General features: G+C 37.1%; 1 protein-coding gene across 2 annotated transcripts in view; it reads right to left on the reverse strand.

Annotated features, from left to right (window-relative positions):
* Window positions 1–18,217, reverse strand: part of mtus2b (microtubule associated tumor suppressor candidate 2b) — a 37,065-nt gene that overhangs the window by 4,886 nt on the left and 13,962 nt on the right. The window contains exons 1-10 of one of the 2 annotated variants that reach the window (XM_034310912.2): window positions 15,007–15,855; window positions 13,562–13,708; window positions 9,796–9,894; window positions 7,615–7,817; window positions 3,590–3,656; window positions 3,173–3,387; window positions 2,972–3,077; window positions 1,968–2,041; window positions 1,765–1,863; window positions 1,500–1,619 (exon numbers count right to left, since the gene is read on the reverse strand). In XM_034310912.2, the coding sequence (XP_034166803.1) occupies window positions 1,500–1,619; window positions 1,765–1,863; window positions 1,968–2,041; window positions 2,972–3,077; window positions 3,173–3,387; window positions 3,590–3,656; window positions 7,615–7,817; window positions 9,796–9,894; window positions 13,562–13,708; window positions 15,007–15,088 (1,212 nt within the window). In that variant the 5' untranslated portion in view covers window positions 15,089–15,855. Of the gene's footprint in view, window positions 1–1,499; window positions 1,620–1,764; window positions 1,864–1,967; window positions 2,042–2,971; window positions 3,078–3,172; window positions 3,388–3,589; window positions 3,657–7,614; window positions 7,818–9,795; window positions 9,895–13,561; window positions 13,709–15,006; window positions 15,856–18,217 lie in introns of those variants that run through there. The other variant, XM_026935141.3, reaches the window with a different exon arrangement.

Consider the following 18,217-nt stretch of genomic DNA (forward strand, 5'->3'; position numbering starts at 1 on the left):
GTGTTATTTTATAAGAATGATCAGAATGGGTAGGAATCTTTAACTTGGTGATTCAGTCCTAACCATTAGGCCACACCTGCCCCCAGTTGTGGCCCAATGGTTAGAGAGCCTGACTTGTAACCTGAAGGTGAACCTGAAGGTCGTGGGTTTGAGTCTCAGGTCTAGCAGGGCTTGTAGGTCGGGGGGAGTGAATGACTTAGTCAATACCATGACTAAGGCACTGTTCCCCAGGTGCCCACTGCTCCGGGTGTGTGTGTGCGCACTTGGATGGGTTAAATGTAGAACACAAATTCCGAGTATGGGTCACCATTCTTGGCCACACTTCATTAATTGTTGTTATTGTCGAACAAGTCAGTTTTACAGTTTTTGCTAAGTAGTAATGCACACTAAATCAAACTGAGATGCAGTGCTATACGGTAAGGTTTCAAGGCTACTTTAACCCGCAGTGACATTTTGGAGAAGTAAATGGAAGTAAATGGATGTTACATAGCTAACATGTTGTTCAAATGACTATTTTGTCAGTAATCTGTAATCCTTTTCACATTCACTTTTGATCTGCTCATGAGCTTGTAATTGTAACTTGTAACCTGTAATTGCTGGATTGTTTAAAGCAGTATGTACTCAAGCCAAACTAAATAAGAAAAAAATTTGAAAAGTTGAAGGCAGTATATCCCGCTAAAGTACTTTCTTTGTTAACTTTCCATGACCAGGTCATGCAGTGTTGTTAGTCACAACATTACCAAAAGATCCTTTCCACATTATCTGCTTGATGTTAGTCTTACAAGCCAAACTTCAGGCATCTGTTAGTGAGACCGGTACAGTTTGGCATTGCATGTGTCCAAGACTGTCCAGGATCACAGAAGGAGGACAATATGGCCGACATTGCAATTACCCACAGAACTTTCATGTGGTTTATCCACCACAAACTGTTTTAGACAATACTAATTTTTAATACTATCTTTTAAAGATGGAATGCAATGAATTGTTTTTTCTTTAAATCTAGACTACATCTTGGTATGAAAAGCTCATTTAATCACAGTAGTTAAGTCTGTTTTCACATTAGGAACTTCCAGAAGTAGAGACAGCCTGAGGAGACCCTGAAGCTTGTAGAAAAAGAAGTGCACAAAAGACATAGGATGCTCTATAGATTACGTACCATGAAGTTATCAGGTTGAAACTAGCTTGGTGTAAACAAATAAACAAATGCCCTATTAGACAAGATGGTAGATCAATTCCAGAATGCAGTGTGATGTCCACATGGACTGGCTAGATGCTAAAACAGTACCTTTACTGCATTAGACTGCCATTTTTGTCTGTTCGCACTGTAACACAAAACCTAATTCATTAGCTTTATTTGATTCTAATCATTTTAAATTGATACAAGGCACATGAATTTTGAGGGGTAATTCCATTTGTTGCCACGGTTACAGCCCTGCAGTCCGATCATATAAGACATGCTTTAATTTCACTTTCCCCTTTCCTTCTGTAGTAACACTAACCAGTTTCTCCAACTCAGATATCTTGACTTCTTGTTGGTGGATCTGCTGATTCTTCATCTCCAGAACCTCTTTGAGACTCTTTAAATCCTCTTCTATGTGCTGATACGGGGCCAAAGCTTCCTGAGAACACATAAACACAAAAATACATATATTAAAATATGCCTGCGAAATACAGAAACTGCAAAACATTGTTGAGAACATGCTTATAGAATATACCATCTGAACTGCACACACACATAAATGCAAGTGAAGCTAAATGCAGTACCACAATCTGTTCATCTGTACTTCTGCGCAGAGCCTCCTCAAAGCGCTTGGCTCGGTCGCTCAAGCTGCGGTTCTGAAACGTCAGTGTGTCCACCTGATCCTGAACACATCACCATAAACAACACACAGAAACAGACTTATCACATTGGCCATCAGAAAGAAAAGGAAATGTATTTGCTTGGACAGTAAAAGCAGTTTTTCTACCTGCAGTGACAATCTGAGCTTTTCAAATTCTTCTTCCAGAGATTTCTTCTGCTGTTCGTGTGCCATCTTGAGGTCTGAAAGAACAATCTCTATCATTACTAATGAAGCCATGAAATAAAAGTAAACCAGAACCAGTTAAGTAAGAAATACAGCACAAAAGCGCTGTAGTCTACTTCATTTTGCTTCATTTTTCACGGCAACTTGCCAACCAGTACATATTTTTATAATTTTTATCCATTTATAATTACATTTAATATTATATAATGTCCATTAAACAAGTTACTGTTCACACATACTGTATATCAGCTGAAACAGTTGATCCTTCACCAACATTTACCTCTGTGTTTAATTCTCTCTTGAAGACTTTCCCCACACCAGAAAAGCAACAACTTTATATCTGACTGTTAAAAAGTCTTCAACAATAATAAAGAAACTTGTAATTATAAGTGTCTATGTGAAAATTCTGTGAGTTTAAAATATCAAGCTGCAAAGATTCTGACCACCAACAAGGTCAAACCACTTACTTTTCAACTTTAAATATTTTTTTAAACATTCTGAAGCAATATTTTGCAATTTAAAGATTGGTATGCAAATAACATTCTTATTAATTTATGCAAAATAAGTCAGAACCTTATAGTCTCAAGGTCTTTTGAAAATGTTAAATAAATGACTTCCTTAGAAAAATCTTGTATTTTTTACTGTTAAAGAACAATTATTTTTAAACCCATTAACTGCTAAGATACATTAATTGAAGCACAGCATCAGCCAAACATGTCTCTTTGAATTCTTTGTTAGTAAAGAGAATAGGTGCATTAAGATAATACCTTTGTGTTGGCATTGCTTATCCAAGCCATAGTGTTATAGAAAAAAGTCAACACCGTCTGACAAATCAGAATCAAGAACTCAGTGCTGTGGTTTAACATGTGTTATTTGTAAAATGCAATATCCTCCACCTTTTCATTATGTATAAGGTTTAGCATTTGTAGATTTCTCAAAGGACTCACTTTTGACTGTCCTAGCGTGCTCCTCCTGTAGAGTGGCCAGTGTGGCGTTATGAGCGGCCTCCATCTCCAGCATGGCCGCCTCATGGCTCTCACTCATCTCCTCCACCTGACGAACCATATTATTATTTCATAGTGCAAAGAGCTTGGGGCTTGAACGTGTGTAGAGAAAAACGAGGTAAATGGCTGATGCATGCGTCTGACCTGCTGTTGGTGCTGGGTGCTGAGCTGCTCTAGCTGGCTGCTCTGCTGTTGCTGCAGAAGCTCAGTCTCCTTCTGCTGCTCTTCTCTCAGCCTCTCCTGCAGATCCTGCAGCTCCTTCTCCTGCTCGTCCTTCAGCTTCCTCAGCTGCTGCTCAAAACTGCGCTCCAACTCAGCCTTCTCACCCTGCAAACGCTCCCACCGGCCCACGCTGACCACTACAGACAGCGACAGGCAGATAGAATTACAAAGACGGGAGGGGGAGATTAGGTAAAGAGTGTGTGGTCTGATGGATTTCCCTACATTTATTCCTCATCGTTTTTGTAATAGGTAGCTGACATGATGACATCATGCCACCAGTGCTCTATCTTGTGTGAGTTAGTGTACAGGGTGAGTCAAAGCAGCCTCATCTCCACTTACCCACTTCATCCCTGATCCTGGAAAGCTCCAGGGACAATTCCCTCTCCTTCACCAAGGCATTCTCGTTCTGCAACACACAGACACAGAGGAACGTAAATTAGTACATACAAATACAAAATAGTGTAACCAAAAATATGAAATCCTGAAATACATATCATTTGCAATTAAATGAATTATATTGAGTTCATTAATTCATTTCCAGTCCTTAATAGATGCTGAGATGGCTAATGCATGGTAATCAAATCTGTCCAGGTTATGACTGTAATATTTCAAAAAGAATATCTTGCACTGAAAAAAACTTATCAAGTGAAATTATCTTGAATATAATTGAATTTATCTAACAATTCTCATCATGAAATTATGATTACAACAAGCTTGACATTGTCATTCTAGTGGTAGATAATTTAGCTTATTTCAAACATTTATTTCTAGTTTTCTGCTAAAAAAGCTTGTACTTAGTAAAAAACTTCCAAAACTAGACTTAATAATATTACATTTGTTGTATCATAATCTCATAATAACAAATAATATTTTTTTATATTTTATACAAGATAATTTCTCTTGCTAAGATATCATTTTTTTGCAGCGTAGTCAGCTATTACTGCAAGACTTAATTCATCTTTCTTTCTCACTAATCCTTTTTTTTCCACTAATCATTTTAAACTAATTTGAGGCCAGTAGGGAATTCCATTTATTCCAAACATTATAACCACATTCATTCCATTAAGTTTAAATTTCCATTTATTCCAGCTATAATTCCAGCTATAATAAGACATTTTTCATAATTTTTTTTTATCCATCTTTGTTGAGCATGCCAATATTTCTGTATCTGACTGTATCATAAGTCACTGAAAATGTCAGCTGAGTAGGATTTTAACAGTACCAGTGGATTACTTAAGAATTGTGATCCCAGTAATAATAAAACTGAACAGAAACACTCACTGGCAAAGTCTAGCAACAAATTTTAATTTACTGCTATAGATTTGCTCATTTGTCCTCCTAAGTCACATGTCTGTTTGCACAAAAGCTGTGCAATCAGCCAACACAGTGACACCCAGACAGTATAAATCAATACACATATATAAATATAAGATGCTGTATTTAAACATAAGCAGGATCTATATATATATAATACATATATAATCTATTGCATTAGAAATATTAGTTCATAATCCATGTCAATGTTAATATATAATGACTCATCACTTTCATAATCCTAGTGTAAGTACAAAGACATTAAATATAATAAGTATTTTAGTACACAGACATTCTGACAGGAAACTGTAGAGCATCATAATGCATCAAACACTAATGTACTAAAGTACTGAATATTCTAGCATATCTTAATATATAGTGAGAAATGCAGGTGCAGTCTCCCACACATCATCGTTGTAAGCAAAATGCGGGGTCATGACCTACATTATTACCTGATTTAGTTTGCTAACCTCTGGGTGTGAGGTTATTCACATCGTTCTTCCAATCAGATCTTTTTTTTATATACATGTTAAGACTTGCAGGTCTTAAAGGAGCCTTTTCATGAATATAAATCCCTGATTCCCCAGGTTTTATTTCCTACTAGAGACAATCTGTATTGAACATGACAGGGGCTATCTCAAGGACACTGTTCCCACCTACTAGCGACCCCATAAATCCAGTCCTATAAAGGGATTAAACCCCAGCACACCCACAATTGTGAATGCACTGCACAGTACCATGTAAGGTAGAATATATGATTATATTTCAACCTTTAAAGTCAATGGAGGAAAGTTATTTGCGTAAATGAATAAAAGTGGAAATGAGTATTCAGAGTGATTAAAGAAGATGAATAGTGAGAAAGATCACTACTATGGAAACATCTGGCATCAGGTGTCTGAGGGTAAACATGGGGCGTGATCTGATCTCTAGCATGTCTTGAGGATAGCCACAGCTGCTAATCAACATACACCAATGCCACACATAAAAGCACACACATGAATGAATTCACACAGACAAAAAGAAGTACACAAACTACTTCAAGAACAATATGACAGCAGTTCTCTGAATCAATCCATGCACACACTATACACACAGACACAGAAGCACATACACACAGGCATCCTCCCTGAGAGTGCAACTAAAGCTACGACTGCTTTACCCGTGTCCAGTGAGCATCCAGACAGCAAATGAGGGGGAGAGACTTAGAGAAAGAGCATATACTGCAGCTCTGACCCATGCTAATGCAGAGAAAGAATGAGAGAGCACAAGAGAGAGACAGAGAAAACATGGGGAGGGGGATATCATGCAAAAGAAAGAGGAGAACGCTAGCGTCCCTTTAAATAGCCTTACCTCATCCCTGGCATCATAGCACGACAGCTTTGGCAATAGCTACCGGCAAACGCCTAGATCTCAGCTTCTCCTAATACACCCTTACCTCCCTCCCTCCCTCCCTCTTCTCTTCCTTCTCTCTCTCCCCCCTGTATCTCCCTCCCTTCCTCCCTCACACCCTCATCTTCTCTGCTTCTCATACACTGACATGCACATGGGTGTCATCCGTCGACTGAAAAGCGGAAGTGGATAAAAGGGGGAGGGATGGAGAAATGTAAGGATGAGATCGATAAAGAGCCTGGAGATGCATGATTCAACAGTGTCCACAGGGAGCCAAGACACACACAAAGCAATTAAACACAATGGGAAAGCGTCAAATCTGACCCCGCTCTCACAATAGCAGCACAGAGTCGTATAAGCCACCCTCAGTTCACAACACTCTACCCCGCATAAAAGATGTCTTTATACTTCACGAGATGACTGAAAGAATCAGTTCCACCACTGAGAGAAACAGTAAATAATTTGATTATCTTCTGAGTTGTAAAGTAAATAGCAGAGTAAACAGCAAAATCAGTAAATATACAAGGACATAAATGGAAACATTTAGCAGTAAAAGAATATTCTACACTGCTCATCCTGTAGAAAGAAGGATTATTAGGTTTATTAGCTGTAGTAATTGACCATGGGAGCAGGTGCTGCTGTAGTGATTAGTCAGTGTATGTCATCAGACTAATTAACTCCTACACATGTTTTATTGTAGTTTCAAACCCATCCTATACATAAGATAAAACCCTGTGAAAAATCTAGCGTTTTTATAACACATAAAAAGTATTATAAAAAAAACACTGACATACTACTACCATTTATACATATTAATATTGAAATATTTTAATGATTGAATGAACGAATAAATGAATGAATTGTTCTTTTTGCTTGTTGTGATGTTTGTAAAGCATTTTTGATGCATGAAAAATACAAAATAAGTTATTACTTTTACACTAATACTACTATTAAAGTATATAATTTCCAAGTTCAGTCTGAGTATTTCATTCTACATACTAGAAAAGTCTAAATATAATCTAATCAGAAAAATGACAAAATCTTCTCTAATTACACACATATAACACACTACATATTTGTTTCATAGTTAGTACTAGCACTGTGTTAAGTTAGTACTAGCACTGTCTATAATAAATAATTATTTATGTGTATTAATAAAGCATTCAGTTAGAGCCGTTTAGGTAGTTTAGAGCAATCAGTTAAGTTCCACAAAGATTTAGGTTTCCTTATTTAATTGCTATTCTATATCATTTTGTCTGTGGCAATAATACTAAATAAACTATAATAAACTATAATAAACTCTGGGTGTTCAAAATTTATGGATGGCAAGGTATTTGCAATAATGTTGCATTTAAAAAAACTGTAAAAACAGTTTTCAATGATATATTTATTTATAAGCTTATAAATTTAAAATGAAAAATGGAAAATTAAATATTTGGTACAAAAATAGCTTTTACAGTCTAATCAGCTGCTGGTTATTATAGGTACCAATGATATTAGATGTTATTAAAAACACTAATTTTGCCTATGATATCTCAACAAAGTGTACTGAGACTTTGAGAATATATTACAATATTGATATTGCATCATCACGTCACCAGGTCCTGAGTCACAGCTAAATGAATAGCAATGTGTGTTTTGCTGGCATGAGTGTGTGTTACCTTGTGGCAGAAGTGTTGACTGGTAATCGCCAAGACATCCATGCAGAGTGAGGTTTTTCCGAGTTGGGCCTGCAGGGCGATGATCTGCTTGGCCTGTTCCTCACAGCGCTGTTTCAGCCCCTGTACCGCCAGGAGGTGCTCATGCTCTGCATCCAATCCCTCCGTCCGGCCCCCGAGACGCGCAACACATGACTTCTGACGCACTGACACACAACCATACAAATGGGAAGTCAACTTCATTGCCATTCCATCTATATGAAAACATGGGACTAAATAGTGTGTCTCTAGGCTCAGAGGGGATAGAAAGGGTATAATATAAAAGAACCACACTCTGCTTGCTAACAGTGACTAAATCCTTAAAGAAGCACTTGCTAAGTTGGTTAACTTCATTAAAAATGGGAGTCAAGTGTTAAAACTATCTTGTTTTAATCTTTTTTAACAGCTTTGAAACAACATTTAGTAACACAGAAGTAACCCTTAGCACAACACAATTCAGGCTAACTCTGTAAAATAGCTATTTAGCTAGTCTGTTGTATAGAACAGTTTGATTTTTAGTTTTTAGTTGGATATGTTGTGTGATGAGTGTTGCTTGGTTACAGTTAATGGCAGCCATTTTTCGTTTTTCATAGTTCCTTTTCAGGCGGATATTGCTTACTCCCATTTGGAAGGCAGGTGCTCTTTAGGGTCACTTATTTTGTCCAGATTTTAGAGCATCACATCACCATTCCCATTGTACACATTCCCATAATTCTGTTCACCCAACCAGAGTTCCATGAAAGTTTTGACAAACATGACAGACTAAACAATTGTTCTGATTCAGGAGTATGTTTATAAATGTAAGAATACCTAACCCTAACAGCTAACAGTCATATTTATGTTTGTAGATTGCCAGATGTCATTTCATGGTCAAAAGCAACTAGCTAACACAAAGCAACCTCACAACATATGTATCTAGTGTATGTGGAAAACTAGTTCGTTTGCTATGGTATTCAATAAACAGTAGTTAGGCTGTGTTTAGCACCAGAACAATAGGTGCTTCTACTTGGGTATCCATTCTCAGGTAAGCAAATATATTAGCAAAACAAACTGTGTCCTGGACCTTCCAAGGTTCCTTTTTGGTTAAAATAAATAATTGAAGGATGCAGCTACTAATTCGGTGGCTGAATTCTGGCAAACAGCCAAAAACACATCAAAAATCAGGTTTGGGCCAAAATTGGGATTTTACGCCAATAATATAATTGCACACCTCTACTTAAAAAAAGTTTATTTACATTTTATTATAATCTTCCTATAAAGATTACATTGGGAAAGAAGCCAGTTTAACAGCATGCCACACTAACTATGTGTGATTTCCTCACACAGTGAATGTCCTGCTTTGATCAAGTTGTCGAATAGCTATGTGCCGCAGTGAAATGGACCTGAGCCTAATCACTTCAGTTTGTAATCAGATACCGACTTTCAAAATATTTGCAAAATGTGTCACAATTGGAAATGAATCTTTAAATTTCAGTATATGACTCCATGTGAAGAGTTCATCACACACAATTAATTATACCATCACTGAGTCTGGGCGTATTTATGGGGAACATGATCAGACACAAATGACATGAACCTCACATACACATGCATAAACATTCACACAAGTATTAATGAGTACTAAGGGGGGGTTGGGGGGCGGGGGGGCAATTTACAGTAATCTAGGAGGTATAGATTACACACAAGAGTGCATGAAGAAAGCACTAGCCTAAAAAATGTAAGAGTCCATGTCAACAAAAACAGAAAGTGAAGAGTCTCACACAGTTCACACTGATATTTTTCCAAGCTTGTTGCAATTACCTGGTTATGTATATGTAGATGAAATGAAGGTATCTCACTATAGGTCCAAATTAAAGACCGGAATACTACATCCATCAATGTCTTTCACTTGTATTTTACATCTCTGATGATCAATTTATTAAACAGAGCTCAACTTAGCTTGTCTAATCTTATTGAGTTGTACATACACTAAGTGTGGAGGGACAAGCCTGTGTTCTAATGGTCCTTTCTTCCTGTAATGTTGCTATGATAACCCCAGGAGCCATGCACAGGGTAATTAGATATGAAGTATGTGTGTGGGAGTGGTAATCAAGATATATCACACACACACACACACACACACACACAGAGGAACAATACACTCACCGGGGGAATGAGGCTTGGGCGAGACCACTGCAAATCTCTTTGGGGAGGACAGAGCAGGATGAGCAACATCGCCATCTCTTTGAAACTCCTTTCTAGAAGCTTATTTACAACAAACAGAGAAAAAAATTTACATTACACATTGCTGCTATTGCTCCAGTCTCAGAAAATTTAACAAAGCTACATAACATTAAATCATGTCTCTGTTATCATAATACACTATATGGTCAAAAGTATATGGACATCTGACCATGACCCATATGTCCCCATTCCGAAACCATGGGCAATAACACAGCATTGGTCCCCTCTTTTCTGCTATAACAGCCTCCACTTTTCTGTGGAAGGCTTTCCACTAGATTTTGGAGCATGGCTGTGGGGATCTGTGTTCATTCAGCCAGAAGAGCATTAGTGAGGTTGGACACTGATGTCAGTAGAGAAAGCCTGACTCACAGTCTGCATTTGCGTTTCATCCCAAAGTTGTTCACTGGGATTGAGCTCAGGGCTCAGGCCACTCTGCCACATCAACCTTAGCAAACCATTTCTTTATGGACCTCACTTTGTGCTCAGGGACAATGTCATGATGAAACAAGTTGGGCCCTTTAGCTCCAGTGAATAAAAATCTTAGAATAGATATTCTATACAATTGTTTGCTGAGAACTTTGTGGCAACAGTTTGGGGAAGACTCTGATATGTGTGTGATGGTCAAGTGACCACATACCATTGGCCATATAGTGTACCTTTACTGTAATTGTCGAAGTTTTTTACTTGAAGTTTTTTTGTTGTTGTTGTTTTTTGTTTTGTTCTTTTCTCAGTACCGTGAGACTTTTGACATTAGTGCCCATGGTAAAAGTGTATGTGTTACAGATGTACTAAACTGACATTTTGAAGTTTGAAGGAAAAAAAATGCTGGTGTGTTCTTTTAAGTATGCTATGCTTAAAAGAAACTATGAAACTATGAAAGAATAATATAGAAAAGAATAATATCCCGAAAAATTGCACCAAACCAAGAGACCATACATATCAGAAATGGTGAAGTTTTAAGATTCAAGTTACAGCGATATTTGCATTACATATTTCTGCCTCTGTAGAGATGATGTGTATAATTTAAATCTCAGACCTGGACATAACTTTATCAATATGGAACATTCAACACAATCTTTTTTGATTATTCTTCCTTCCTTTCAAGACATTTTTTGGCATCAATAATTAATTTCAGTATTATTTTAATCTATAAAAACATCTATATAAAATGGAAGGTCCTTATTCATCTGCCTTTTACTAATGATGTTTCTATTCCTTTGATTATGTTCATATTCATTTTATTATATTATGCAGTGCTGAATTTGACTCTAACCAGAACTCTTACAATTAATCAATAAATTTATAGGTTTGGATGAATCATATGATGCTATTCCAGTGGTTGCACTGTCTGAAAGGGTTAATTCATGTTCTCTTGGTAGGTCCTCTGGTAATGAACCCTCAAATTTAGACCAGACTGTGACCAGTAGGTGGTGCACCTTTCCCATATTTCCATAAGTCTTTTCTGCTGTAGGCACTGCAGCAAATCTAGTGAAAAACATAACTAGCTTAGCTCTCACTCACTGTTCCCCCACCAGATGGCTCTGAGCACCAATTCACCCGTTTTTAGAGATCTTTGAAAGCCCATGATGCAGACATCCCCAACAAATTTCACCTTCCTGCGTCACGTAGAGCAAAAGTGCTGACTGGCTGTGTCTGAATCCTTAGAGGAACAGTTTGTCCTCTGCCTTGACCATGCTCTTTGAGAAGCTATCTACATGATGATGCATTTACAATGTATGTTATGTTGATAATGTTTTTCTGAGCTAAGGAACTCTATGTAGTCATTCTATAAAATATTTGTTAATATTACAGTTCCAATAAATAAATTCTAATAATAATAATAACAATAATAATAATAATAATAATAATAAATTCTAAGTAAGTTCTAAACTAATACACCGCAGATATGTAAGACAGTTCACAAACCAAGAGATTAATTAAAACAGCAGGACAAAAACATTAATTTTGGCACTTCTTTCCTTTGAAAATGTAGTCCTATCTCTGAAAGGAAAAAACAGCTTAATGTGCCTCATCATATATACTTTTATTATTATTATTATTATTATTATTATTATTATTACTGGTGGTGGTGGTGGTAGTATTGCTGGTGGTGGTGTTGGTTGGGGTGGTGTTATTGGCGTTATTGTTGTTGTCGGTTGTGCGGTGGTGCTGTTGTGGTGGTGGTGTGATTGGTGTTGATGGTCTTGCTCAAATTCTCAAGGCACAAAGAGAAAACAGTCAGAGTGTATATACAGTATACATAGTCAGTGATGACGTAACATGACATAACAGAATGATGATGAAAAGGAGGAGGCAGGATGAAGCTAGACATACACAGCAGCTGTAATAGCAGCTGCATGTCTACATGTCTGCACAGCCAACATTCTTTGCATTACCCAGTGCAGGAATGACACCTGCAGAAATGGAACAGCCTGGTAGACTAAATATATGCCCTTACACCAGGCTATTACAGATGGGAATAAGATTACAGGGCACTAACAGGATCAGTGTCTTATTAGGTTGTAAAAAATTACTGGTGACAAAGAAATCACACTAAGGGCCTCTGAGGCACAGTTTCACACACTGCGTGTGACAGGGTGTGAAGTGTGAATGCTACCATAGTGACAGTGGCGTGTTCCTGACAGCACCAAACCACTCCAACTGACATCCCAGCCTCCCACGTGGTCCTGTGGCCACAGTTTGAGCGTGTCAGCAGAGCGATAGAGAGAGACACCCCTCCATAAACCCAGTCACTTTCTAAAAACTCTGCTAGTTCAACAATGTCTTCATGATTTGGATATTTGCCTGGTGTACTGAACAAGCCTAACTGCTTGCACACCCATTTGTGAATAAAGAATAATAATAAAATCTTATTGGCACCCTTCTACAACCTAATATCTAATCTTATTGGCACCCTTGAAAAGAATAGGCAAAATTATTACATCTACTATTATATAAGAATTACACAATCAAATTTTTCACTCAAACAACTGGAGAAACTAGCTACATTTTTTTCTAAAAAAAAAATCATTCTCATAAGTATGTATCAATTTATATAACACTATTTTGGCAATTTTTAGGTTTTAACCAAAATTGGGTTTTTCAGCCTGTAACATACTTTGACACCTCAACTTAATAAAAACCATAATATAATATAACATAATATAATATAATATAATATAATATAATATAATATAATACTAAAAGTGCTTTCCGTCTCCAGAAATATTCCTTGCCCCGACCATGCCCCAATTCTCTGGGATGTAAATATAGAGTTGGACATGGATTTGTAAAATCTCTATGTCATCTTGCACCGTTAGGAAAAAAAACCAAGACAGATGGCTGTTGAGCAAGTCATGTAATGGAAATACAAATACGTAAGGATTTAAAAGTCCCATTAACAACAGTCAGGGACAATGAAAAGAATGTTTCAGGAGTCTGGAACAGTTGAAGATTTGCCAGGAAATGTACACACATACACACACACACACACACACACACAGTGAGAATGATGGTGTACAGGTAGCAGAAGATCTTTCAAAAATATTGGTTAGTGCAGCCAATGTACTAAGATTAAACATGGAGATTAAGAACACTAAGATTAAACACCACTTCATCAAATCAGTTGATGAATCAGGGTCTTCATAAACAGACTGTTAAGACACAGAGGCTTGGTGAAGACACTCACCAACAGGTGAACCACGTGGTGGAGGCACCATAGAGCGGCGGTTTGCACTCTGGGCACTTCCACAGCTAGATCGTCTACCACTGCCACCGTCACTGGGGGAGAAAGGAGCACGAGGCACGAGGGCCTCCTCATTTTCATTGCTTTGACCTACAGAGAACAAACACAGAGTCTGGAATGTTGTAACACATGAAGTCCTGACTCTACTGCATTCTCCCTGCAGTTTCCAGCTTATTTCTCTAGATTATTCATGATCACAATCTCAAACAAAAAATTGCTGGCTCTGTGTTCTGCCTAAAATCATGCCAGTATCAGGAACACTGACTCATTCCCCATGCTATTCACACTAGTAGGCAAAAGCTTGCATCACTATGAGTAATAGAGAAGAGAGATCCTTCAGATGAATCTGAGCACACAGCAAGATCAAATTATTACATTTAAATTAGTGACAGAACTTTAAATTCTCTAGTGGAACTCCTGGTGATTGAAAGATGACTAATGCATTAATAAAAAAAAAACTGTTGCTCCATTTCAGTAGACCTTTGCTTTCAAAGTGAAATTAGGTCACATTATTCTTATTCCTAAGGTCACATGATTCTTGATTCTACAATCATTCTACCATCAAAATAGCTCCAGTCCAGTCCCAGTACTCAGACCTTAGATCTGAATTATGCTAGATGTATAGCAGACCAAGGGACCAAAACAGGGAGATACAGATTGACACTGGGAGAGACTGCAGACCTGAAAACCTTCCATGAAACACACATCGACAAATTACACTACTATTTTCACTACTAACAATGAGTCACATGACCTCATCTCTCTGAGACAGCTGACTTTTTGCTAGATAACAGCTAACAGAAAAAGCTGCTGGGATTTTGTAGCAAAACATAACAAACTTTTATGTTACAGTGATTTTTTTTTTTCTTGAAAAGAGAGCCTTTACATTTTAGCAAATTTAGATAGCTATCATTACTTACAAAATGTATTTCTCTGTTTTTAAAATACAGTATTTTTTCTTTTTAACATTAAGTTTTATTGCAGTAGTACTGGTGGTAGTTTGTTCTGTAGTTTTTAAAAAAAAAATATATTTACATTTGTGAAATTTTGTATTATGTCAGAATACAGTTTTTATGGATTTCCCTCCATTTGCCAGTGCAAACAATACAACCTTACCAAGCGCAAACTTCATCAAATTACATATACAGTGACCCAAAACATTAGCATGAAGAACATTTTAAATCACCAAAACTAATAAGGTTGTATTTTCTCTCTCATATCAGCAAGCAGAGGCTATTTGGCATATAGCTCTTGGTATGTGTTATCATACATTAGGGCCACAAGGCCACATACATTATTAACACTACAATAAATAAGTGTCAAGCATTTTAAAAGAAAATGATATAACACATTTCCATGGATAATCTAATACTCTAATCCACACTTACATGAGAGCAAATCCTGCTTCGGTGTGTCTCTTTGAAAAACAAAGGTAAGAAGCGGTATAAAGTATCCTAGTAATGTGAACATTTCAGCATCAAACCCGTCTTTCAAAAAAAAAAAAAATCCTCTTGACTTAATTTCTTTGCTACATCATTGACATTGAATTCTTCTTTCAGGGCAGTGAAACTTGAAGATGGGAGTTGATAGCCACACCAGCAGTGTGCTAATATCAATAGCTAATAGCCACGTCCATCACAGAGGAATAATTGAAAGATAGATGCTGTTATCACCAGACACTTCACAGCAGGTCAACTACAGTGTCTTTCACCATGAACTAGATCATGCCAGAAAGCAAAAGTGGTCATAAAGGCGTGGACAAGAGATCTTTTCGGGTGTGGACGACAGCTGTTGTTTTATTTCTTATTCAAGCTTTCCATTTGTGCTTACTGGCCCCAGCATCTGACAAAAATGCTACAGGCATACATGTAAATAACAAGCAGACGAGTTGTGGATAGCGGGGCCATAAAAGTCGGCAGCACTAGAATGCACCGCCACTGAACCTCCAGCTGTCTAAGAGCCAAATGTTTCCTCACTATAGTATCAGACAAGCTTGAACTTCTCTGAAAGTCATAGCAGGGGTGACAAACTCAAGATTCTGGAGAGTCACAACTACGCTGAGGGTAGTCTAATTTACATCAACTCATGTACAATGTATCACTGGATTGGTGGGTTGAGTCGTGTACTTTTATGTTAGGAGAATGCACAATTTCAGACTAATAGATTGAATACTAACTTCATGTTGCCACCTAAATTCAAAAGAAGGAGCAATCCTGTGTACAACCAAGAGCCAATGGTGGCAATACTTACTGTCTTATTACAGTTACTGAATGTGAACTGATGGTTTTGGGTATTTTCAGAAGAGAAAGAGAGTGTGTGTGTGTGTGTGTGAGAGAGAGAGAGAGAGAGAGAGAGAGAGAAGGCTATTCTCAGCATTTTCACATACTGCAGCTATTGACTCAGCACTGCTTCTGCAGCAGAGGAAAGACAATGAATTCATGCAGTGACTACGTTTAGAGAAAGATGCCTACAGTGACACTTGCAGCAAAAAGATCTATAAAAGTTCCACACACTACAAAATACACAGGAGCCTCACACCTCACAACTCACAAAGACAGATTAACATATAAAAATATAGTCAAATTTTCCACATAAACTCTACCTACTATCTGTAGTGTATATGTGATTACTCAGGACAACACATTTCCCTGTACTGAGAAAAGAACAAGAAATCTCTAAGTCTAAGGGCATTTAATACGTGTTTATGCAAGACGTGTACTGTACCTAGGCAGGACACTTTCATAAATTCTTCAGAAATGTATTAAATAAAGTTTGATAAAAACTCCATACCATCATTATTGCTACAATTCTGTCATGTCTGTCTCATCCTTAGTGTAACCGTTGTAGATTTGAAATCACATTATATAGCCAAGTATTTTAAATGTTTGTTGATGGAATTCAGCAACTCCTCTTAGACTTCTATTATCAATCCTCTTTTAGAAAAACAGGGTTTCCAAAGTTTTTCGGTAATAATAATAAATAATAATGTATTCTATTTATATAGCACCTTTCTAACCATCAAGATCACTGTACACACATATACATATGTTATTTATTTATATAAAAATGTTAGGAGAAGTTTTAAGTGGACTTTTAAGTCAACTGTCAAGTACAGGTAAATTCAAGGTCAGAATTCTTAACTGATCATTCTTAAATGAAATTTTCCCAGAACTACATTATCAGGAACCAGAGCAAATCTGCATTTTGAAGATTAGGAATTTCATTTCTTTTTCGATGACTGAAAACCTACAAATAAGATTATAAAAATATGGTTTGTTTAATGTAAAAGTAATTATGGAGACTGTATATTTTTTTTGATAAATACTGAAAGCTTAAACCTAAGAGCAAAACAGCATCAAACACATTATAGAGTGGGTGACCAGACTTGATGAAAAGCAGTAAAACTATGACTCACTCAGTCACACCAAAACAAGCACACACAAGTCTGAGTATAATTTCATACACCCACTTGAGTCATCTTGGCACAATGAGAGTATATTGTAAGCATTTAATAATATATAGACACATGTAGTGTGAATATGTAAGGGTACACCTCATAAGAAATTTAGGATCTTTAAGAATATTTGAGAATTTAGAAAATGCTGAAACAAGTATCAGTTGCTATTTCAAGTTCGTTGTAGCTATTTTTGCTTGCGTGAACGACACTCTCTATTCTGCACTAAAACTGTGCCGCTGTTGGAGCAATTAGAACGTAATTATGCCTGCAGCGAGAAATCCTTCCCTCTGTGAGGAAGAAAATCACCCAGAGAAGCACCAAAAACTTTGAGATTAATGATAGGCATCCTTCCCTAGCAACAGTGAGCTGGAGGAAGAGATAAAGAAGAGGGTGAAATCAAATCCTTCACGATACACAGTACAAATCAGGCTCACACCGGACACAAGTCCCCACACCAGAGGGAAGACAAACTGACTAGGGAGAGAAATCTGTCACTTGACTACTGTCCTTTCTGCCCTTAAAATTATACCATGGAATGATTTAAATTGATCAGAATTCGCAAACTCTCTCCTCTGACACTTTCACTCTGCCTCATTAATACCACTATTAACCCCCTCTCCCTTTTTCCACTTTTCCTTTCTCCCATATAGGAACACAGTAAATCACAGTTGGCAATGTTGCAAACACTGGAAAATACTGCATTTGACATTTGGAACTGATAAAAAAATACCCCTGGCACAAAAACATGTGTATTACTATTATGGCTCATTATCTATATAATGAGAATAGCAACCCGCAGTTGATTTCTGTGTTTAATGAGGTTACTTAAAATCCATTTACCAAATTATGTTCCCTCTGCAGAAATAATGCTGCATAAGACAGTAAGCAATTTAACTTTGTTGCTTTTCTCTGGCATAGTTAAGAGAATTTTAGGAACAAAAGCTGTAAATTATAAATAATTTAAGTCCCAGATGTCTTATAGTACTGCTGTTGTGGAAGCATGCATAACACTTCTATTCCTAAATCATTTATTCTAAACTCTGTTTACTATGTCCTGAGGTTAAGGAGCATGGATCTATGCAGGAGACTAATGAGAATGCATCAGTAAACAGTTTCTACCCTAATCCCAGTATTGTCACAGA

This window comes from Pangasianodon hypophthalmus, chromosome 14, assembly GCF_027358585.1.
Source record: "Pangasianodon hypophthalmus isolate fPanHyp1 chromosome 14, fPanHyp1.pri, whole genome shotgun sequence".
Classification (NCBI taxonomy): domain Eukaryota; kingdom Metazoa; phylum Chordata; class Actinopteri; order Siluriformes; family Pangasiidae; genus Pangasianodon; species Pangasianodon hypophthalmus.